We start from the raw sequence: 18,187 nt of genomic DNA, 5'->3' as shown, positions 1-18,187 counted from the left end.
CTGTATTTCTCTACAGCTGTCTGTCTCAGCTGTATACATCCTTACCTGTGGATGAGTAGAAGTCCCTTGAGGACAGGGACTCTTTCTTGCTTGCTTTCTGTTCCTGGCACACAGTAGATGCTGAATAAAGGCTTTTTGAGTTAACTTGAAATGAATTCTAGTCAGTGCAAATGACCTTCAGATCTTCTGGCTTCCCAACATAGGCTTTCCAAGGCCTCTGTTTCTGGCACACTTTTCTTTCTTGATGGTATCCTGTAGTTCCAGGGTTTTGCCTCTATGGTAGTACACAAACTGTGTTCTGGGGACCTCTAGGAGGTCCCTACTAATATTAAGATGTTTTAATTCCTAATATGGTAACTATTAATAGGCATAGGCCACACAAACAAAAGCTCTTTAGAGTGTCCCCAATGATTTTTAAGAATATAATGAATTCCTGGAACCTAAAAAGTTTAAGAAGTGCTGCTGTCTGGACAACTTCCAAAATGATTTCCTGAGCCCCAGGTACTGCCCTCCTACCTGCCCACTGTACACCTTTACCTGAATGATCCACCGGGCTGTTCACATTCCTCCTGTGGAGTCTCTCTCAGACACTATCAGTATCCAAGTGACCCAGGCTTGAAAGTAAAGTCATCTGAAAATTAACAACAGTTTAGTGTTACCGTGTTTCCCCGATAATAAGACACTGTCTTATTAATTTTTTTTGGACAGAAAAACACCAGAGGGCTTATTTTCAGGGGAGGGCTTATTTTAATGAACATTGACAGCAATTTTAATAAACAGGTAAATGTGAACAAAAAAATGTACCTTTATTCAATAAGCAAATCACTGGGGAAGAACAGGATGACGGGCTCACTGCTGCAGCTCTGATTGGATGCAGCTCGGAGCGCGGCATGCATTTCATGGGGGGGGAAGGGGGGACGGTGCATACAGAGGGTACCGTAATGTAGCGTGTAGCGCAGGGGATCACCTTTACTACAGTAGCGATCTCAATAGGGCTTATTTTCGGGGGAGGGCTTATTTTAGAGGAATCTTACACAGTAAGGGGAGGGCTTATTTTCGGGATAGGTCTTATTATCGGGGAAACACGGTATTAACAGGAAATGTGTATGCTTTAAATTTTCATAATTTGTATTAATAATTATTAATGGTTTATCATATAATAGTAATTGATAACTTTGTTGACAACTCAGCTATACCTATGGCAGAGAAATCAGGTTTTGCCCTAGGGTGCTGAAATTTAGAGGGTGCGCACAGTCCTTGTCCTTCATAGTAGTGTGGAAGCAAGCTTAGCATCTGGTTATCAAGAATAACTAGCTAAGATAAGGCCTCGGGTAGTGGTCTCCTCAGCTGGTGGCAACCTCCCAGTGTCTTTGTGGCTGACTCTGGGCCTATCTTACTTATGTCACTTGGCCAGAGCTCAGAAACTAGTTGTAAGAACTGTTTGCACTGAATAGTTGATGATCTCTTTTCCCTCCCTTCCCATATCCAGACAATTGTCAAACTGTTTTACCTCTATCCTTCTTGCGTTGGGCTCTTGTCTTTTTTATCACGACCCTTCAGGTCTCCCAGTTTCAGTTTAATCAGTCTTTGGACATGATTTAGCTTTAATCTTCCTAAAACTATAACTCTCTGATCTGTCGTCATTCCCAAGTCACAAACCTTCTATGACTCTTCGTTGCCCAGAGGATAAATGGTTGGTATTAAAGGCCCCTTCCCCAAGCTGGCTCCAGCCTGTATCTTCTGCCTTATATAGTAATGACTCCTTCCTGTCACCTGTGTGCTCCTCCCTCTACACACACACACACATTCATGTGGTCTCCCTTTGGAATGCCTTCTCTTCCGGCTCCATTATCTCAGCTCTGCCTATTTCAAGCCTGTCTTGTCCTTTGAGGCCTACCTCAAAAATGTCAGGCCCCTATGGAGTTTTCTTCCGCCCCACAACTGGATATAATATCTGTCTTTAAAGCCACATAAATCTTTGTGGTCAGTGGTCATTTCAAGGGGAAGAAGACCTGGACCCTGGCTCAGTCATGGAGCCTTGCCTTTCCCATCTGTAAGAGGGGGATGACAGCATGTACCTAGGCTGCCTGCCTGCCTCACCACAAGCTTGAGGAATGCAGCCTGATCGGGACTTGTTGGTTGCATTGTTAGTGGCCTCCTTTGGCTGGTTTCTTCCACCGAGATGGCCAAATGTAATTGTGCTGACCTCTCTGCATTGATGGTCTAGTTCCAGGGACAGCCAAGTCAATGTACTGAATAGTTCTGGAAGCAGTTAAGTGCCAAACTCCCAGGGCCTTGCTCCAACTGACCTTTAGCCCTGCCAGCAGAGGATTGTTGGGAGGAGCATCAGGAGAGAGCCAGGATTGGAAAGCATGGGAAATAAGGGTGGTTATGGAAGGCCTTTAGAAGCCAGCGCTGGGAGTTTGGGCCTGGAAGGAGCAGGCAGCAGGAGAGCCATTACTGGCTCTTGAGTGAACCGGTGACTGTGGATTCTCCCAGTGACTGCAGGCTGAGTTGAAATGGTGAGGTACCTGGGGGCTCCATATGCTCTCCCCTGGTTTGGCGCCTCCCTTATTCCTGCTCCCTAGGCACTTGGTGACCTCAGGCCTGCCTAAAGCCCCCTACTTCCTTACCACATGAGACCCTCAGCCAAATGCCTACATATGAGAAGGCTTATTCTTTCCCTAGCTGGATTCAGCTTTAAGGGTTTTGTGCTCTGTGGTTCCAACAATTCACACTGGGTCTTCTTTCTGTGTGAATAATTGATGGTCCCTGGGAGTATTTGCATTTTAAAAGGCAACTTTTGTTTAACCAAATGAATCTCAGCCGAGAATTTCTGCCCTCCTCCTGGGGACTGGATTCATTTTTCAGACCCTGGGGCAGGATGGATATTTGTTTTTGTTTGGGGGGGGAGGGAGAGTACTGTTTTCTGAAAAAGAATTCATTTCATGGTTTTGGTTTCCATTTTTAAGTTCTTTTTGTGAAAAATGAGATCATCTTTTTAGTCAGGTCTTGCTTCGTGGAGTAACCAGATTAGAGGTCTTGAGGGGTCTTTTTTATAATGGGGTGTAGTGCTAGATTTGGAGTCAGGAGATCCCAGTTCAAATCCCAGCTCATATAGTTGATATCATCATGTGGCTACAGGCAAATAATATAACTGCTGAGACTCAGTTTCTTCAAGTAAAATGCAAATCCCAATATTTGTATTACCTGTCACTCAGCATTGTTGTGGAAAATGTGCTTTGTAAACCTCTAAGCCCTGTAGAAATAGGAGTTATCACTGGCAGGTGAGATTCCCTGGGCCCAGAGAGGAGTGGTTTTGTCCCGCTTCTCTTTTCTGGTGTGAGCTCAGGGCTGTGTTTTGTTCTCATGCTTGGCTTGCTGGCCAGCTCAGCAACAGGGTGAAGACCCTGACACGGTCCAGGGCTGCCTCACTTAGGTGATCCTTCAGGTCACTCAGCAGCTAGTCGAGCTTCTAGCCAGACAGAGGTGACCTGACACTGTTTGGCAAGGTCCTGGATTTTTTTTTTAAATACAGACAATTAAGCTTCTATTTGAGAGATATGTTTTTTTCCACTTTTTATATACATTTTTTCCCTCTAGGAAATAGACAGACGGTTGGAAAAAAAACTGAAGATCACCCAAAAGGAGAGGTAAGACTGCTCTGTGCTCCAGAGGATGCTTGCTCTCTTCTGTTTGAGAGGCAGGCAGTCACTGCTGGTTTTTAGCTGACCCCAAGGTTTAGACTCCCCTTTGAGCTGGGAACTAGGGACTCGAGATGCACGTGCAGTAGCACAGGCCTCCTGGAGGACCTTTGGGTGACTCATCAGAGTAAGTGTGCCCCCTCAGGACGGGGTCCAGGCTAGCATGGGGGGTCTGTCTTCCAGAGGAGGGAATCCGACGCCAGCCCGTGACTCTGGTCTGCTTCTGTGCCCTATGGCAGCCCAGGGCTGGTCTCCAGGTGGGGAGTGGGCCACAGTCCTTCTGCAGAAGCTCTGTCGGGACGCTCAGCGCTGCCTCTTCTCTAGCTCTCCTGGCTTCCCGCTTCCTTGATCAGACTCCTGGCTCCAGGTCTGTCTGTCTGCTCGTCACGGTGACTGCGCCACGTCCTCCATTACAGAATGTTTTTCCATGTCATTCCCATGCTTGTTCCAGCTCAGCTATGGCAGCAGCTGCCCTCCAGTCCCCAGCAGCCAGTGCTCTGCTCTAGAAATAGATTCCCCCGATGCCAATTTGGTTCTGGAGAAGCCAGCAGACTGTCATTGGGAGGGTCTTTGTGGGCACTTGGGGTTATCTATGCCTCTGAAGAACTTCGTCCTTCCCACTTGCTGGTCTCTTCCCTGCCCTGTGGGGTGGCTAGGACCCTCTCTTTTGGAGGGGAGTGGGGGCGGAGTGGGGCATTTTGTTGATGGTTCCACATGTGGCCTTATTGTAGAGGAGGCAGGCCACTTCCCAGGCACAGTCATGCCCTACCTGTATTTCTGGGATTATTCTTAACCCAGGCCCCGCCGCTGTCCAGCCAGAGTGTGCAGCTAAGCCCAGTGACCAGGAGGTAATCTTAACCTCTTCTGGGGTCTGTCACTGAGGAGTATAAGCCCCATCCCCAAAAAGCATGTGGGCCATTTTCTCTGTCCCACCAGAAATCTTTTGTACCCTTGTAGCCTGGAGGTGATTTGAGCCCTTCAGATCTCATGTGGTGGGGAGGTACTGCCATGCTGAGGTGTTGTGTTTTTGCAGGGTGGCCATGGTCCTCTCTGAGCAAGGAAGCTGGGATTCTTGTTGGAGCAGGCTTGCTCAGAGAGCTGTGTTCAGGGTGTGCATTTTGTAGCTGTGGGGTGCCAAACAGTCACTAAATTACAGAATTTTAAAGTTGAGAGGGGTCTCGGTGGCCATCTAGTTCAACTCATATTCCCAAAGAATCCCTACCACAAACATGCTTGACAAGTGGTCATCCAGCCTTTGCTAAAAGACCACCCAGGAGGGGGCACCTGCTGCCTCCCAAGACAGCCCTTTCCATTTTTGGATACCTTGCATCATGAGGAAGTTTTTTCCTTGTAATAACCCTAAATTAGTCTCTTTACAATTTCTGCCTATTACTCTTAGTACAGCTCTGGGCTCCAGTTGTCCTGGAGGAGGCAGTGTGGGGAAGCCTCTTGTCCCACCCTGGGTTGAGTTGCCTGTAGAAGAGACCAGGGGCTTTAGCCTCCAAAAGCAGTTTCCTGTGTCTTGGCTGAGTGTTGGCTTGCTGTTTGGGGCTGTACCACTTGGTGGTTTGCTCCTGTTCCTCTGAAGCCTGGGCATGGATGTTAATACCTGGGGTACTTTGGGAATGTGGGGTTAAACATTGCTACTTGAATCTTATAAGAATTTTGAGCCTACCTTTGCTTTCTCCATCAGCAGGAAATCTACGTCTCCTCCCAAAGTGCCCATCGTTATTCAGGACGATAGCCTTCCCTCAGGACCCCCTCCTCAAATACGGATCCTCAAAAGGCCCACGAGCAACGGGGTTGTCAGTAGCCCCAACTCTACCAGCAGGCCAGCCCTCCCTGTGAAGTCCTTGGCCCAGCGTGAGGCAGAATACGCCGAGGCCCGGAAACGGATCCTGGGTAGTGCCAGCCCTGAGGAAGAGCAAGAGAAGCCCATCCTTGACAGGTGAGGCTGGTGGGCAAGTCTGGTTTCAATGTGGACCCGGGTTCTCCTTGAGGCATCCCAGAACAGAGGAGCCATACTTAAGATGCCCATTTTATGTTATGTCGTTCACTGGGGCCCAGCAGGCACACTGTTCCATCCAGCTTGCCTGGATGTAAACCTGAAGGCAGATGATCTGGGTTCAAATCCTGACACTGCTGCTTGTGGCCTGTATGGCTTTGGACAAGTCTCTTCCCCTCTCTGGGTTCCAATTTCCTCCTCTATAAAATTGAGGTTGAAATGGTGACTCTTGGGCCCTTCCAACTCTCTTACCTGCAATGTTGAGGCTGAAAGAGGAAGGGACTTGCCCTGAGCTATGGCACTCCCAAGCTCAGGTTTTCTGATTATGACCCCTGCACCGAGATGCCTGCAGGATTCAGGTCATTAAATAAAAATAGCTTTGATGAGGCTAAGTACAGTAGGGGTTTGTCAGACACAGGCTTACCTTGGGTAGGCTAGCCCTGACACTTTGGGCTGCATCTTGCTTACAGTGATGTCACCTCAGCAGCTCAGGGGGCTACCTCCCAAACACCCATAGTTTTTCTTAATAACCTATTGTGTATCTGTCCCTTAACAATAAAACCCTTCTTGAAACGATTTCTGTTTCTTGACTGTACTATCAAGAAAGATGTAGTGAGAAGAGCCCTGGGTTTTTTTAGTTTGAGGACCTGGATTTAAGTCCTGTCCTGCCATGTGACCTCACCCAAAGCGCTTCCCCTCTCTAGGACCAAGAGCTTAAAAGGGTCAAGCTGGTGGGGCTTCGAGGTACCAGGTAGCTCAAGGCTGCCAGTCCTTCTTACCTACAGTACTCAGTAAAATTTGTTCTGGATCTTGGAAGTCATGACAATGGCTATTCCCTGGATACGGGGCGGGGGGGGGGGCACCACACAGAGAGACACACCCACACCCTACCCCTGTGATTCTGGCCATTGTTCATCTTCCCCTTGTGTTTCATTTTTTTTCTTCAGAGTCCTAATCTGTCTGTGCAGAAGTAGCTCAGGTTTCTACCTTGGGGTATGCATTTTGTGCTTGGCTGCCTTTGTCATTAGGACTTGTCAGTATCTCATTCCAGTACTTGGGAGAATTTTCTGGCCCCTTGTCTGGAACAGACTGTTTCAGTGCATGTGAGCAAACAGGCCACGTTCAGCAGTGGTCTCATCCACAGAGATGACTGGGGGTGCACCGAGCCTGGGAAGCCAGGAACCAGGGAGCAGAAGAGGAAGGATGAAAGACAGTGGCCTAGAGGACCCCCCTCCATCTCTTGGCAGCCTCCAGGTTCAGTGTCTTAAGCTGCCAGGGGTCCAGCACAGTCTAAGACTCAGCCAGGGGGACGAGGGGTTTGAGTTGAAGGGGAAGGAGGGGGAGACTGAGGGAAGGAACATGGGGAGGTGCAGAGAGTGCCAGGGTACCGGCGAGGGCACACACACCTCACGTGACCCCCCCACTTGGATCTACTTCCTTTTAGGCCAACCAGGATCTCCCAGCCTGAAGACACCAGACAGCCCAATAATGTGATCAGACAGCCCCTGGGTCCTGATGGTTCACAAGGCTTCAAGCAGCGCAGATAAATGTGGGTGCGAGAGGATGCCGCCACCACCGCCCCCACCACCACCAGGGTCGTCCGCCACGGGTTGCACTGCCGTGGCGGGCAGCTGGACTTGAGCAGAGGGAACGACCTGATTTACTTGCACTGTGATCCCCTTTGCTCCGCCCACTGTGACCTTGAACCCCATGCACTGTGACCCCCGACCCCCTCCTCCCACTGTGATTGGCACATCGACAAGGGCTGTCCCGAGTCGCTGTAAAAGGAGAAGGTGGGGGCATGAGGTGGGTTGGGGGGCCCACCGCAGACTCAGAGCGGAGAATCAGATGGTGCCACTTGGGGTGAAGCCAGTGCCAGCAATAACAGTTTATCATGCTCATTAATTTGGGATTTCAAAACACAAATGGGAACGCCCCCAAACGTGCATGTCTTCATCACTTAAATAGCAAGTTCCATTTGAAAGGATTGTTTTCTTTTTTTCCCTTTTCTGTTTTTTTTTTTTTTTGTTCGTTTCAGAGTCTTGATTTGCAAGGAGAAGTGCATGGGAGGGGTTTTAGCTGTTAAATGAATTTTCGTTTTAATTGAGAAGGGTAGTTGATAGTCTTCTAAGATGTTTCAGTGAATTTGCAGAAACATTAACAGATGGGATTTTGGCAAGCTTAGCTTCTTGTTCTCTGTTCCTGTTGCTGCCCCCAGGAGGGCTTCCCCCACAGTTGCCTGTCCCCAGCTGGGCCTCATCTTATTGGGGCCCTTCAATGAGACTAGGCCAGAGAGCTGGGGGCTGGCAGGAGGCACCGCTAGTATTTATGGAGGTGGTGAAAGCAGACAGATTTGCCCTCCCTTTCTCCCCAGGCTGGTCTCCCCACCCCAGCATTCACATGGGCTATTTCCAGCCAAGAGTTCAGGGTGAGGGAGGGAGGAAGATTTGTCATACCCAGGTTTACAAGCAAGGAAAACTAGATTTATTCAGTATTTTGATTTCTTATCCAAGGAAAACATGGGAACGAGTCTGGTTCCAAGGCCTCTGCTGATAAGCCATCTGTACAGTGTTGTCAGAGTAGCTTGATTTCCCAACAATAGCAAGGTCTGAACTCTTAGGAGCCCAGGGCCCTGCTATCGCCCTGCTTGTGGTACCAGTCCAGAGCTGAACCTGGCACATTTCCTTCTAGGAATCATTGCTCTGGGGACTAACCCTACCGAATAACATTTGGAAAGAAGCTTCCCGTCATGCATTGGTTGGTGATGACAGACTGGTTCCCTGTAGGTCAAAGCTACAGTGTTCACTCACTCACATCAACTAGAGGCCCAGCCTTCCAAAGCAGGGGCTGGAGGAGGGTGTTTTACACCTCATCTGGATTCTGGAAATTCAGCTTGACCCCTTAGATCGGGGCAGAGGAAATAGGTGTTGCCTAAAGCAGCTTCCTCCCGGGTTCGTGGGTGTCTGTGCTGCCTGTACACTGGGGAGGTCTGCCTTCTCAGTCCCCATCTACTCTCTTCTACTGCACTGATTCTTCCTATGACTTAGTTAGTAGCCAGTTCCCGCTTCTGATTTTAACTGACAAGTTTCCAAGGGATTTGGAGATTGTTGCATTTCCCAGGTAGCACGTGTGCACTGCCAAGCCATATTTAGACCCAGTGCGGCAGGCCGAGTTTGCTCAGGGGGTGCCCTGAGCCTTGCCTTGTTTCAGTGGTGGCGTGTGTGCTGTTTCTCCTGTCCTGTTTTATCCTGTCCTGCCATGGGGTCAGGCCCAGCAGGAGGAAAGGGCTACAATTAGGAGATAGTCTGCTGCTCTTTTCGGTCACTGCCTGCCACAAAGTGAGGGTCTAAGTGAATTGACCCCGAGGAGGAGTGGTGCCACAGTGAGTGAAAGGGACACATGACTACCATCGGCCCTTAAAACAGTGGCATCAGATCCCCAACTTTTCCAGGGAATTACCTCCAGGAGTGGCAGAGGAGAGGGGAAGCCTGCTCTCCTTAGTTCTGACCCACTTGCCTGAGTGCATAGTCTACACAACTCATTGGCCCAAAAAGATTGGTGGCAGGGAACCTCCAAGGCAGGCCTTGGCCCCAGAGGACCCCGGGTGCCTGTGCCCACATGTGCATATCTCAGGCCCAGGAGGGGGCTTCCTGCCCAGGGAAAAGACCTTCCTGGGTCCTTTCTGCAGCGTTAAGGGCTTAAGGGTAGTGAGAGCCCTCCTTCCCCTGGGCCTGGAGCTTCACCCTCCTTTGCTGAGGTGAGACTGAACCCTGTTCTGGGCCCCCAGCAGCTCCTGCACCTAGGTTTTGCCTTGATTCCCTAGAGTGGGAAAAGAGAGACAAGGAAATAGAAACTCTATTATGTTTGTGAGTTGTGGGGTTGGGTCAGGGAGATGGGAGGAGGAGGGGTTGGGCTTTCTGTGGTTGTCCACATCTTTCCTAAGTGCATTTCCTTTGGTTCAGTTTTGTTCTGTTTTATTTTTTTACTTTTAAAGTGAGCTGTGGGCTTTGGCTTAGGAAATCCGGGATGCGGGTGAAGGGCAGTAACCCGAGGCTGCTGCCCCTTTAGCTACCTGTCCTCGGTAACATCCTTTCCTCTAGCTCCTCTGACCCCATGGGCCAGGCCCCTGACCTCCCGGCTTAACAGCTTCCAATGAGCCACTTCTCCCACATCAGCCTAGCTAACCAAAGGAGCTGGGGGTGCAGGGGCTGGTGATCAGCCCCTCTCAGCCCAGTCAATCAGGGTGCTCCCCACCTGCAGGCAGGAGGCAACACCCCATAAGCCCAGCCCGCCCCTCCCTGGGGGAGCCTTCCTGTTGAGACTAGATAGGTGGGGCCACACTTGGCCACCCCTGGCCCAGAGGCTTGAGAGACCTCTTGGAACCTTGTTTCTAGTTGTTGTGTTTCCCCCAGGGTGAGTCAAGGTCCCCTTGGGTGTGTTCAGGGGAGAAGAGTAGGGGAGGGAGGGAGAGATGCCATATATCCTGCAGTTCTGCCCTGCTGGAATAGCCGGGCAGCTCCCTGAACTCCCACCCCTCTCTGCGGGTCCCCAAGTCAGCAGATTAAGCATTTTATAAATTGTATTTTAAATAAATGTTTTAAACTTGTCATTACCTTGTCACTGGTTTCTTCTATTCAGCTCTCTAGTATGAATTACAAAAGTGCTACTCAAGAGTCGAGGACCTCTTGGGTTAAAATCTCAGAGACAGTAACACTAGCTTTGTGACATTGGACAATTCATTTGCTTTCTGAGTCTCAAGGTCCTCAGTCTTTTTTTTCTTCCTCCTTAATGTATCCCTCCCATTACTGCCCCTCTGCATCACTATAGAGGTCTTCCCAGTCTTCTCCAAAAGGGTCCCTTTCACATTTTCTTTTGGCACAATAACATTCCGTTATATTTGTCTACCACAAGGGCTCCATGAAAAGGAATGCCAGAAGCATTTTTGCATAGATATGCCTTTTTTTCCCCTCTGATTTCTTTGGAGTGTATACTCTTAAGTGGTATCATTGGACCAAAGGGATTTCAGAGTGGCTCTTTGCCTCCAAGTTGGCTGAACCAGTTCACATCTCCACCAAGATCAGCCTTTCCAACGGTTGTCATTTTTCTCTTGTCCTATTTGCCAATCTGATAGATGAGAAGTGGCACTTCAAATTTGCTTTAATTTGCATTTCTCTAATTATTAGTGATGTAGAGCTTTTTTAAAAAGAAAAAAAACCTTGGGTGTTCTCAGTTTCTTCCTTTGAATTTCCTCATTTGTGAGGTGGAAATAATGTTCATCTGTGCTCACACACCCTACTTCTGAGTCTTGAGGGAAGTGCTTTGTAAACCCTAAGACTTTATAAAAGTGTGAGTTTATTATCTCCTGCCTTAAACCTATTGCCTGGCAATTGCTCCCATTCTTTTTGCAGCCTGTTTGTCCATTGCTGCCCGCTCTTGTATTGGCACAAAGTTCCTTCATTTAAGTGTATGTGTGTATACACATATGTACACACACACACACATATACTCTACAAAGAGGCCAGTGAACCTCTAGGTTTTGATTCCTGGGATAATTCTAGAATGTATTTTTTGGACAGTCCCTAAACTGTTGAATCAGCTTGGCTAAATTTTAGCAAATGAAGGTATCTCTTGGTATTCTTCTGAAGAAAAATGGAATCACAGAGGCTAGATGATAATATAAGTGGATGAATTTAGAACTGGTTGAATGTCATTAATAGCTAGTTTCAAGGTGACTTGGAAAGAAATCCCCACCACCACTACCACAGTATTCAAAGAGATTTGTGATTGGCTTTGCTGTTTAGCATCTTCATCAATAAAAGTGGGTTAAAGGATAGATGACATCATTGTGAAATGTACAGATGCCCCCAAATTAGAAGGAATAGCACACTTGATAAGATCCAGAAAGATCACAATAGGCTGGAAAATTGGACTGGGCATAATAAGATATTTAATAGGACTATCAAATCTCACTTAGGTTCAAGAAATAAACTTTACAAGGATGAAATGAGGGAGACAGACTAAAAAAGATGTGAGGTCTAAAATCTCAAGGGAAATAATTTTTAAAAATAAGAATGAAATGGAATAACAGACCTCAGATTATAAATCAGTAATATTAAAAATTATTTGACACTTTTTAAAAATAATCAACAGAACAGATTTGCTAAGAAAGAATTAGGAAGACATGACTGCAGTAACTCGGGGTTTGGTTAAACGCAAGAGCAGAAATTACTTGAATTCCATACTTGACAAAAATTGTTGGTAAAACTGGAAAGCAATTTGGCTGATTCTAAGCTTACACCACTATCTTCGTATATTGTAATAATTTCAAAATGTGTGGGTAACCAGAATACTAAAAAGTCACACTGTTAAAAGAACCAGTAAACTATAAGACCACAACTATGGCACAAGCTGCAGGGGAAGGAGATGGCATACATAACGAAAGACATCACACATCACAAAAAAAATTAATTTTACCTACTTGTGCTGGGCACTGTCCTGGTGATACTAGGACAAAAACTGAAAAAGTCCCTTCTCATGTTCATATTCTGTCAAAGTTTTGCAGGAACAAGGTTTTGTACAATTGGGTAGGAAGGGACGTGATTAATGAAGAAAAGAAATGTATAAAATATCTGATAAATACCTGATATCCAAGCTATATAAAAACCCAACAAACCTCTAAGGCCAAAAAGCCACTCTCCAGTGAATAAATGTCAAAGGATATGAATAAATGGTTCTCAACAGGATTCCAAACAACTATGCAAGATTGCTTCAAATTAGACAATTGTATGTCAAAACCACTCTTAAAAATTTTGCTTCACTCCTCTCAAGATAATAAAAGATGGGAATAGTCAGCATTCAAGGAACTGTGGAGAAATGGCCCCACTGATACATTATTAGTGGAATTGATCTAACAATGGGGCCATAGATTTAGAGCTTAAAGAAGCCTTCTATTTCAACCTCCTTATTTCACGGATGAAGAAACTAAGGACCAGGAAAAGTGCCTTGCCCAGGGGTATAATTATTAGAACCAGGACTCTGAAACACAGTTTGGAATAACAGCAAGGAAGTGAAAATGCCCATGCCCTTTTCACATATGTATTCCACCACAAGGCATTGACCCTGGAAGGGTTGATGAAAAAAGAAAGGTCTTTCATTTACCAAAATATCCAAAGTAACCTTTTTTTTTTAGTTGCCAAGAACTAGAAATAAAGCAGATGCAAAACTAGATAAAGTAGATTGGGAAACAGGCAAGTGCACAAATACAACAGAAATACTGTGTTGTAGAGCACCCATCATGCAGCAGATAGTGCCATGTCTGGAGTCAGGAAGACAAGTTCAAATCTGACCTCAGTTAGCTCTGTGACCCTGGGCAAGTCACTTCACCCTGATTACCTCAGTATCTTCATCTATAAAATGAGCTGGAGAAGGAAATGGCAAACCACTCCAATGTCTCTGCCAAGAAAAGCCCAAATGGGGTCACAAAGTCATATATGACTGAACAATACTATGCTGTAAGGAACAATACTATGCTGTAATAAACAATAGGGATGAATACAGAGAATCATGGAAAGGCAGGAATTGATGCAAAGTGTAGTCAGTTAGAACCAGGGAAGCAACATACACAGTGGCAATTGTTGTAAATAAAAAGAACAGAAGAAAAGAAACAATGTTGGGAGATTATAATAACCAAGCTTGACTGGGAAGAAATACCTCCCCTCTTTGCAAAGGTGGAGATCTGTCGGTAGAGAATGTCGAAAATGTTAGACTTAGTGTGTTGGGTAATTTTGCTGAAGTTCTTTATTTTTCTCTTTAGTGCTTTGTTAGAAGGGAGGCCTTCCAGAATTGTGGAGGACAGGGATGTATTGGGAAATATAGATAATATGTCACTAAAAATTAAACCAAAAAACCTACAGGGGAGGAGTCCAGTGTGATACAGCATTCCGAAGCTGCATTAAGAAAGACCTAACTTGGGGTGGCCAGGTAGCACAGTGAGTAAGAGCACTGGCCCCAGAGTCAGGAGACCTGGGATCAAATCCGGGCTCTGATACTTAGCACCCACCCAGAAACACCTGGTCATGTAACCTTGAGCAAGTTACTTAACCCCAATTGCTTTAAAAAAAAAGAAAAAGAAAAGAAAGACCTAACTTGGGGGGAGGCTAGGTGGCACAGTGAGTAGCACCGACCTGGAGTAAGGAAGACCAGTTCAAATTTGGCCTTAGGCTGTGTGACCCTGGGCAAGTCACTTCACCTCTGTCTAGTTTCCTCAATGAAAAATAGGGACAATAGCACCTACCTCCCAGGGTTGCTGAGAGGATCAACGGAGATAATAATTGTAAAGCACTTAGCACATGACAGCCTGACACACCGTAGATGCTTAATAAATGTTTATTCCCATCTTCTGCTGGGCTCAAGAGGGCAGGGCTAGTTGAATAGGGTGTTACTTGAGAAGAAGCAGATTAAGGCCTTCTGTAAGGAAGAACTAGCAGTCAATAGTTCCACCTAAAAACACTTCCTGCCTCAGGGAGTAATGGGTTCTGCTGAATGACTTTTGAACTTCAACCCCAACCCTAAGTCCAGTTTGCTTTCCACCAGCCCACAGCTAGGGTAACCCTGGACCTCAGCAGCCATTGTGGGTCTAATCTGTACCTGAGGGAGTCACCGGTCACTGTCACTTGCTTGTGAAGGCCATCTGTGAGGAGAGACACGCTTCATGCCACTCAGCCCATTCGACCAAAGAGCCCCTCCAGTAGCTCAGCTGGCCTTTGTGCAGCTTCCACTTATCTCCGCCCTTTTGGGCTAAATGGTTTCACTTCTCCCCATCAATCACCCTATGATGTGGACTTAAGGCTGCCACTATGCTGGTGGGGGTGAAAGTAACAAACATTAAGTGCTTACTCTGTGCCAGGCTAAGCCAGTTACAAATATTATCTCATTCCATCCTCACAACAACCCTGGGAGGTAGGTGCTCTGTTATCTCTATTTTGCAGTTGAGGAAACTGAGGCAAGCAGAGGTGACTTGTGTCCAGGATCACACAGCTACTAAGTGTTGGAGACTGTATTTGAACTCGGCTCTTCCTGACTCCAGGCCTGGCATTCTCTCCTCTGAGCCACCTAGCTGCCTAGGCCGGTTGTCCTCTGAACACTCCAGGTTATCAATATCTTTCCTAAGTTGTAGTGCCCATAATTGAACACAATACTCTAGATATGGTTTGCCCAGGAAAGAATAGTTTTCTAATTTCTGAAAGTTAGGTCTTTTTTCTTTTTCTTTTCTTTTTTTTTTTTTTTGGATGAAGCATTTGGGATTAAGTGATTTACCCAGGGTCACACAACTGTGTCTCAGGCCGGATTTGAACTCACGTTTTTCAGTACTCTTTCCACAAAGCCACCAGCTGCCCAGCAGAACAAGAAGCTTCCTTCTTCCACAAGTCAGCCCTACTTGAAGATAGCGATCACACACACACACACACACACACACACAACCCCCCCCCCCACCCTGTTACTCCAGATCCTCGTAAGGCTCGAACTCAAGTCCTTTCACCAGCTTCAAGATCTATACATATGGAACCTGTTATCATTGGTATTAATTATAATTAACTGGCCCCTCTCCTCTGGAAAAGGAAAAAACCCAGAGTCTAGTTACTGCAAAATCAAGGTGGTGGATGTGGGTGGTGGAGGGTTTTGGGGCCAGGGGTGGTCTACAGTAAGGGTCTGAGAAGACTGCATAAAGGCGGTTCCGGGGGCTCCAGCCATCAGGGGAAACTTTCTTTGCCCAGGCCTTCTTTAGAAGTAACCGGGAGCCTAGTTAAGGCTTAGTGGTGGCAGGGAACTATAGGGGAGGGCTGCATCAGCCCAGGAAGGTCAGAAGCTGCTGGAGGCTGCAGTGGATGTGTGAAAGGCCCTCTTGCTGAACGGGCTGCTGGGACAGCTTCCTCAGGAGGCAGACCCTTTTGTTGGGTCTCAGCATTAGGGGGCCTCAAGTCTAATGGGAAGTCAGTCCCCTGCCCTCAGGGATGTTTGAGTCTGAGAGGGGGAGGTAATCACTATCATCAGGGAGCCCCACTGTCTGATGGTGGACACAAAGACCCTCTGCACTGGGAACCAGGAAATGAGGATCAGCACAGTTCTGTTTGTTGGCTGGGCAGGCTGAGCAGGTAGATTGGCACCAAAGGTTGCCTCCTATCCTAGGTCCAGCAGTACCTGATATTTGGATCCCCAGACCTGGGAAGAGCTTCAGCCAAAGGGGTGGAAGGGGGCCAGGGGCTCCCAGCAGCTCGTGTGTGTGTGTGTGTGTGTGTGTGTGTGTGTGTGTGTGTGTGCGCGCGCGCGCGCGCGCCTGTGCATGGAGGCCAGCCACTTAACAGAGTGGGGTTGAGCTCCCTGTAAAGAAAAGCAAATGAGTGGTGCAGGGGAGGAAGGGGGACAGGGTCTCTCAGGAGGGAGAGTGAGAAAAGAACAGAAAGAAGCAGAGCTAATCATTTGGAGAAGAGTTAATTCAGTCTCAGATGCAGGGCTGGGAGGCAAGGGAAGGGACTTGAAGAGAGTTGTCTATCCAGGGTGAGCCAACCTCATCCCCCATCACTGGGCCCCCTTCCTGAGAAGCTCGGCCCCAGCTCCTAATCTTCCAGGACCAGGGGGAGATGAGGAGTGCCTGACATTTAGGCCCACCTGCTTCCCTTGGTTCCCACCTGAAAGAAGGTCCTCAAGTCAGTGGTTAGGTCAATGGGCTTATACTCTTCCAAAACGACCTGAGATACCTGCCTCCGGCGGCTTGCCTTCTTGTCCAGCTGGGGGCACGGCGGATAGGTGGTTGCCTGGGGTGCATAAGGGCTCTGCAGGAAAGCAGCCGCTAGAGAGGGAGAAACAGCTTCTGTAGAAGCAACTGGCAGTTAAACCAGAGCCTCTAGTCCATGGCTATCTGGCCGTGAACCCAAATTGTCCCTTGTGCTCCACACCCAGGATTCAACACTCTCTCCTCTTGAAACAAGTGGGGCACCCAATGCAGAAAGTCCCTGGGAGCTCTTCCTCATCCAGAGGGGCTACAGAGACCCAGTGACCTCACACCTCCACCCCTGGGCAAGAGGAAGCCCAGAGCCATGAGGCAAATAACAATTTGTCAGAGTTGGAAGGGACTGAGAATGTGGAATGTCAGAGCTGAGGTGGATCTGAAAGAATCAGAGCTAAAATGGATTGTCATCATTGGGAGGGATTCTAGAGCATGGGATGTCACAGCTGGGAGGGACCTTAGAACATAACACAACAGAACTGGAAGGACCCTTAGAACATGGACTATCAAAGCTGGGAGGGACTCGAGAACATAGGAAGTCAGAGCTGGAACCTCCACTTGACTCACTAGAACCCTCCCTTCTTTCAAGAGCCAACTCTTTCCTCCCATATATCTTCACCTTACCCTTTTTTCTATCATCTGGCACATAAAAGACACTAGGTTCTCTCTGGAAGGCAAAACACCAGCAGCCACTTTCCCCAGGGTTTGCCACTGTTTAAAAAATCATTGTTGACTGTCTGATCTTAGCCAAAATACATAACCTCCTAGTTTCCTTGTCTGGAAAATGATGTTGGACTAGGTGGTCTCTGAAGTTCCTTCTGACCCTGGACCTATGATCTCTCCCCCTCTCCCACTCACTCACAAACACACTGGAAACTATCTCCGCATCTTCCCTGCTTCTGACTCCTTTGCTCTCATCTTAGAGGAAGAGAAGTCATCTCTTCCTGCCAAGACCAATCCTGCTACTTAAGGTCAGTTTCTGCTCAGAGTCTTCCCAAGATCACTCCTTTCTCTGTCACTTTTAATCTGTCATACATCTACTGAGTCTCGTTATCTTTTTTTTTTAAAAAAAGACTTAAGTCTTTTTCTTTTTTTTTTCCTTTTAAAAATTACTTGTTGGGGCAGCTAAGTGGCGCAGTGACTAGAGCACCAGCCCTGGAGTCAGGAGGACTTGAGTTCAAATATGACCTCAGACACTTAACACAAAAATACTAGCCATGTGACCTTGGGCAAGTTACTTAACCCCAACTGCCCTCCAAAAAAGCAAAAAAAAATTACTTGTTATAAAGGAGGTACACAGAGGAATCTAGGCAATGTGAAAACAAAAAGATAGCAGCACATCAAGCAGCAACAGACCTTCCCTTGATTCCACATCCCTCTCAAGCCATCAGCCCATATTTCTTTCCCAGTTTGTTCCCTGCCTTTTATTGCCAAATTCCTAGTCATCTGCATTCACCACCATTACTCTCTCATTGCCCATTCATTCTTTGCTTCCTTGCAACCTGGCTTCCCACTTCCCACCCCTCCACTGAAAATGTTCTCTCCAAGGTTCCTAGTGTACTCTCACCTGACAAATGCAGTACCCTGTTCTCAGCCCTCATCTTGACTGACCCTTCTGGTGCTACTCACACTGCCAACCATCCCCTCCTTCTGGGCTAATAGCTTGAGAGGAATGTGGAATCAAGTGAAAATCTG

General features: G+C 47.4%; 1 protein-coding gene across 4 annotated transcripts in view; it reads left to right on the top strand.

Annotated features, from left to right (window-relative positions):
- The window catches only part of SZRD1 (SUZ RNA binding domain containing 1), a 28,149-nt gene extending 17,831 nt beyond the window's left edge, over window positions 1-10,318 (top strand). Inside the window, exons 2-4 of one of the 4 annotated variants that reach the window (XM_069078925.1) lie at window positions 3,604-3,653; window positions 5,401-5,652; window positions 7,154-10,318. In XM_069078925.1, coding sequence (XP_068935026.1) covers window positions 3,604-3,653; window positions 5,401-5,652; window positions 7,154-7,256 — 405 coding nt within the window. In that variant the 3' untranslated portion in view covers window positions 7,257-10,318. Of the gene's footprint in view, window positions 1-3,603; window positions 3,654-5,397; window positions 5,653-7,153 lie in introns of all 4 variants that reach the window. The other 3 variants (XM_069078924.1, XM_069078927.1, XM_069078926.1) reach the window with 3 other exon arrangements.
- Window positions 10,319-18,187: the final 7,869 nt, after the last annotated feature.

This window comes from Petaurus breviceps, unplaced genomic scaffold (assembly GCF_028583685.1).
Source record: "Petaurus breviceps papuanus isolate PSGF00001 unplaced genomic scaffold, PetGlider_PUasm1.0 91041, whole genome shotgun sequence".
NCBI lineage: Eukaryota > Metazoa > Chordata > Mammalia > Diprotodontia > Petauridae > Petaurus > Petaurus breviceps.
The sequence above is the reverse complement of the archived record's forward strand: the minus strand, read 5'-3'. Positions and strand labels throughout refer to the sequence as shown.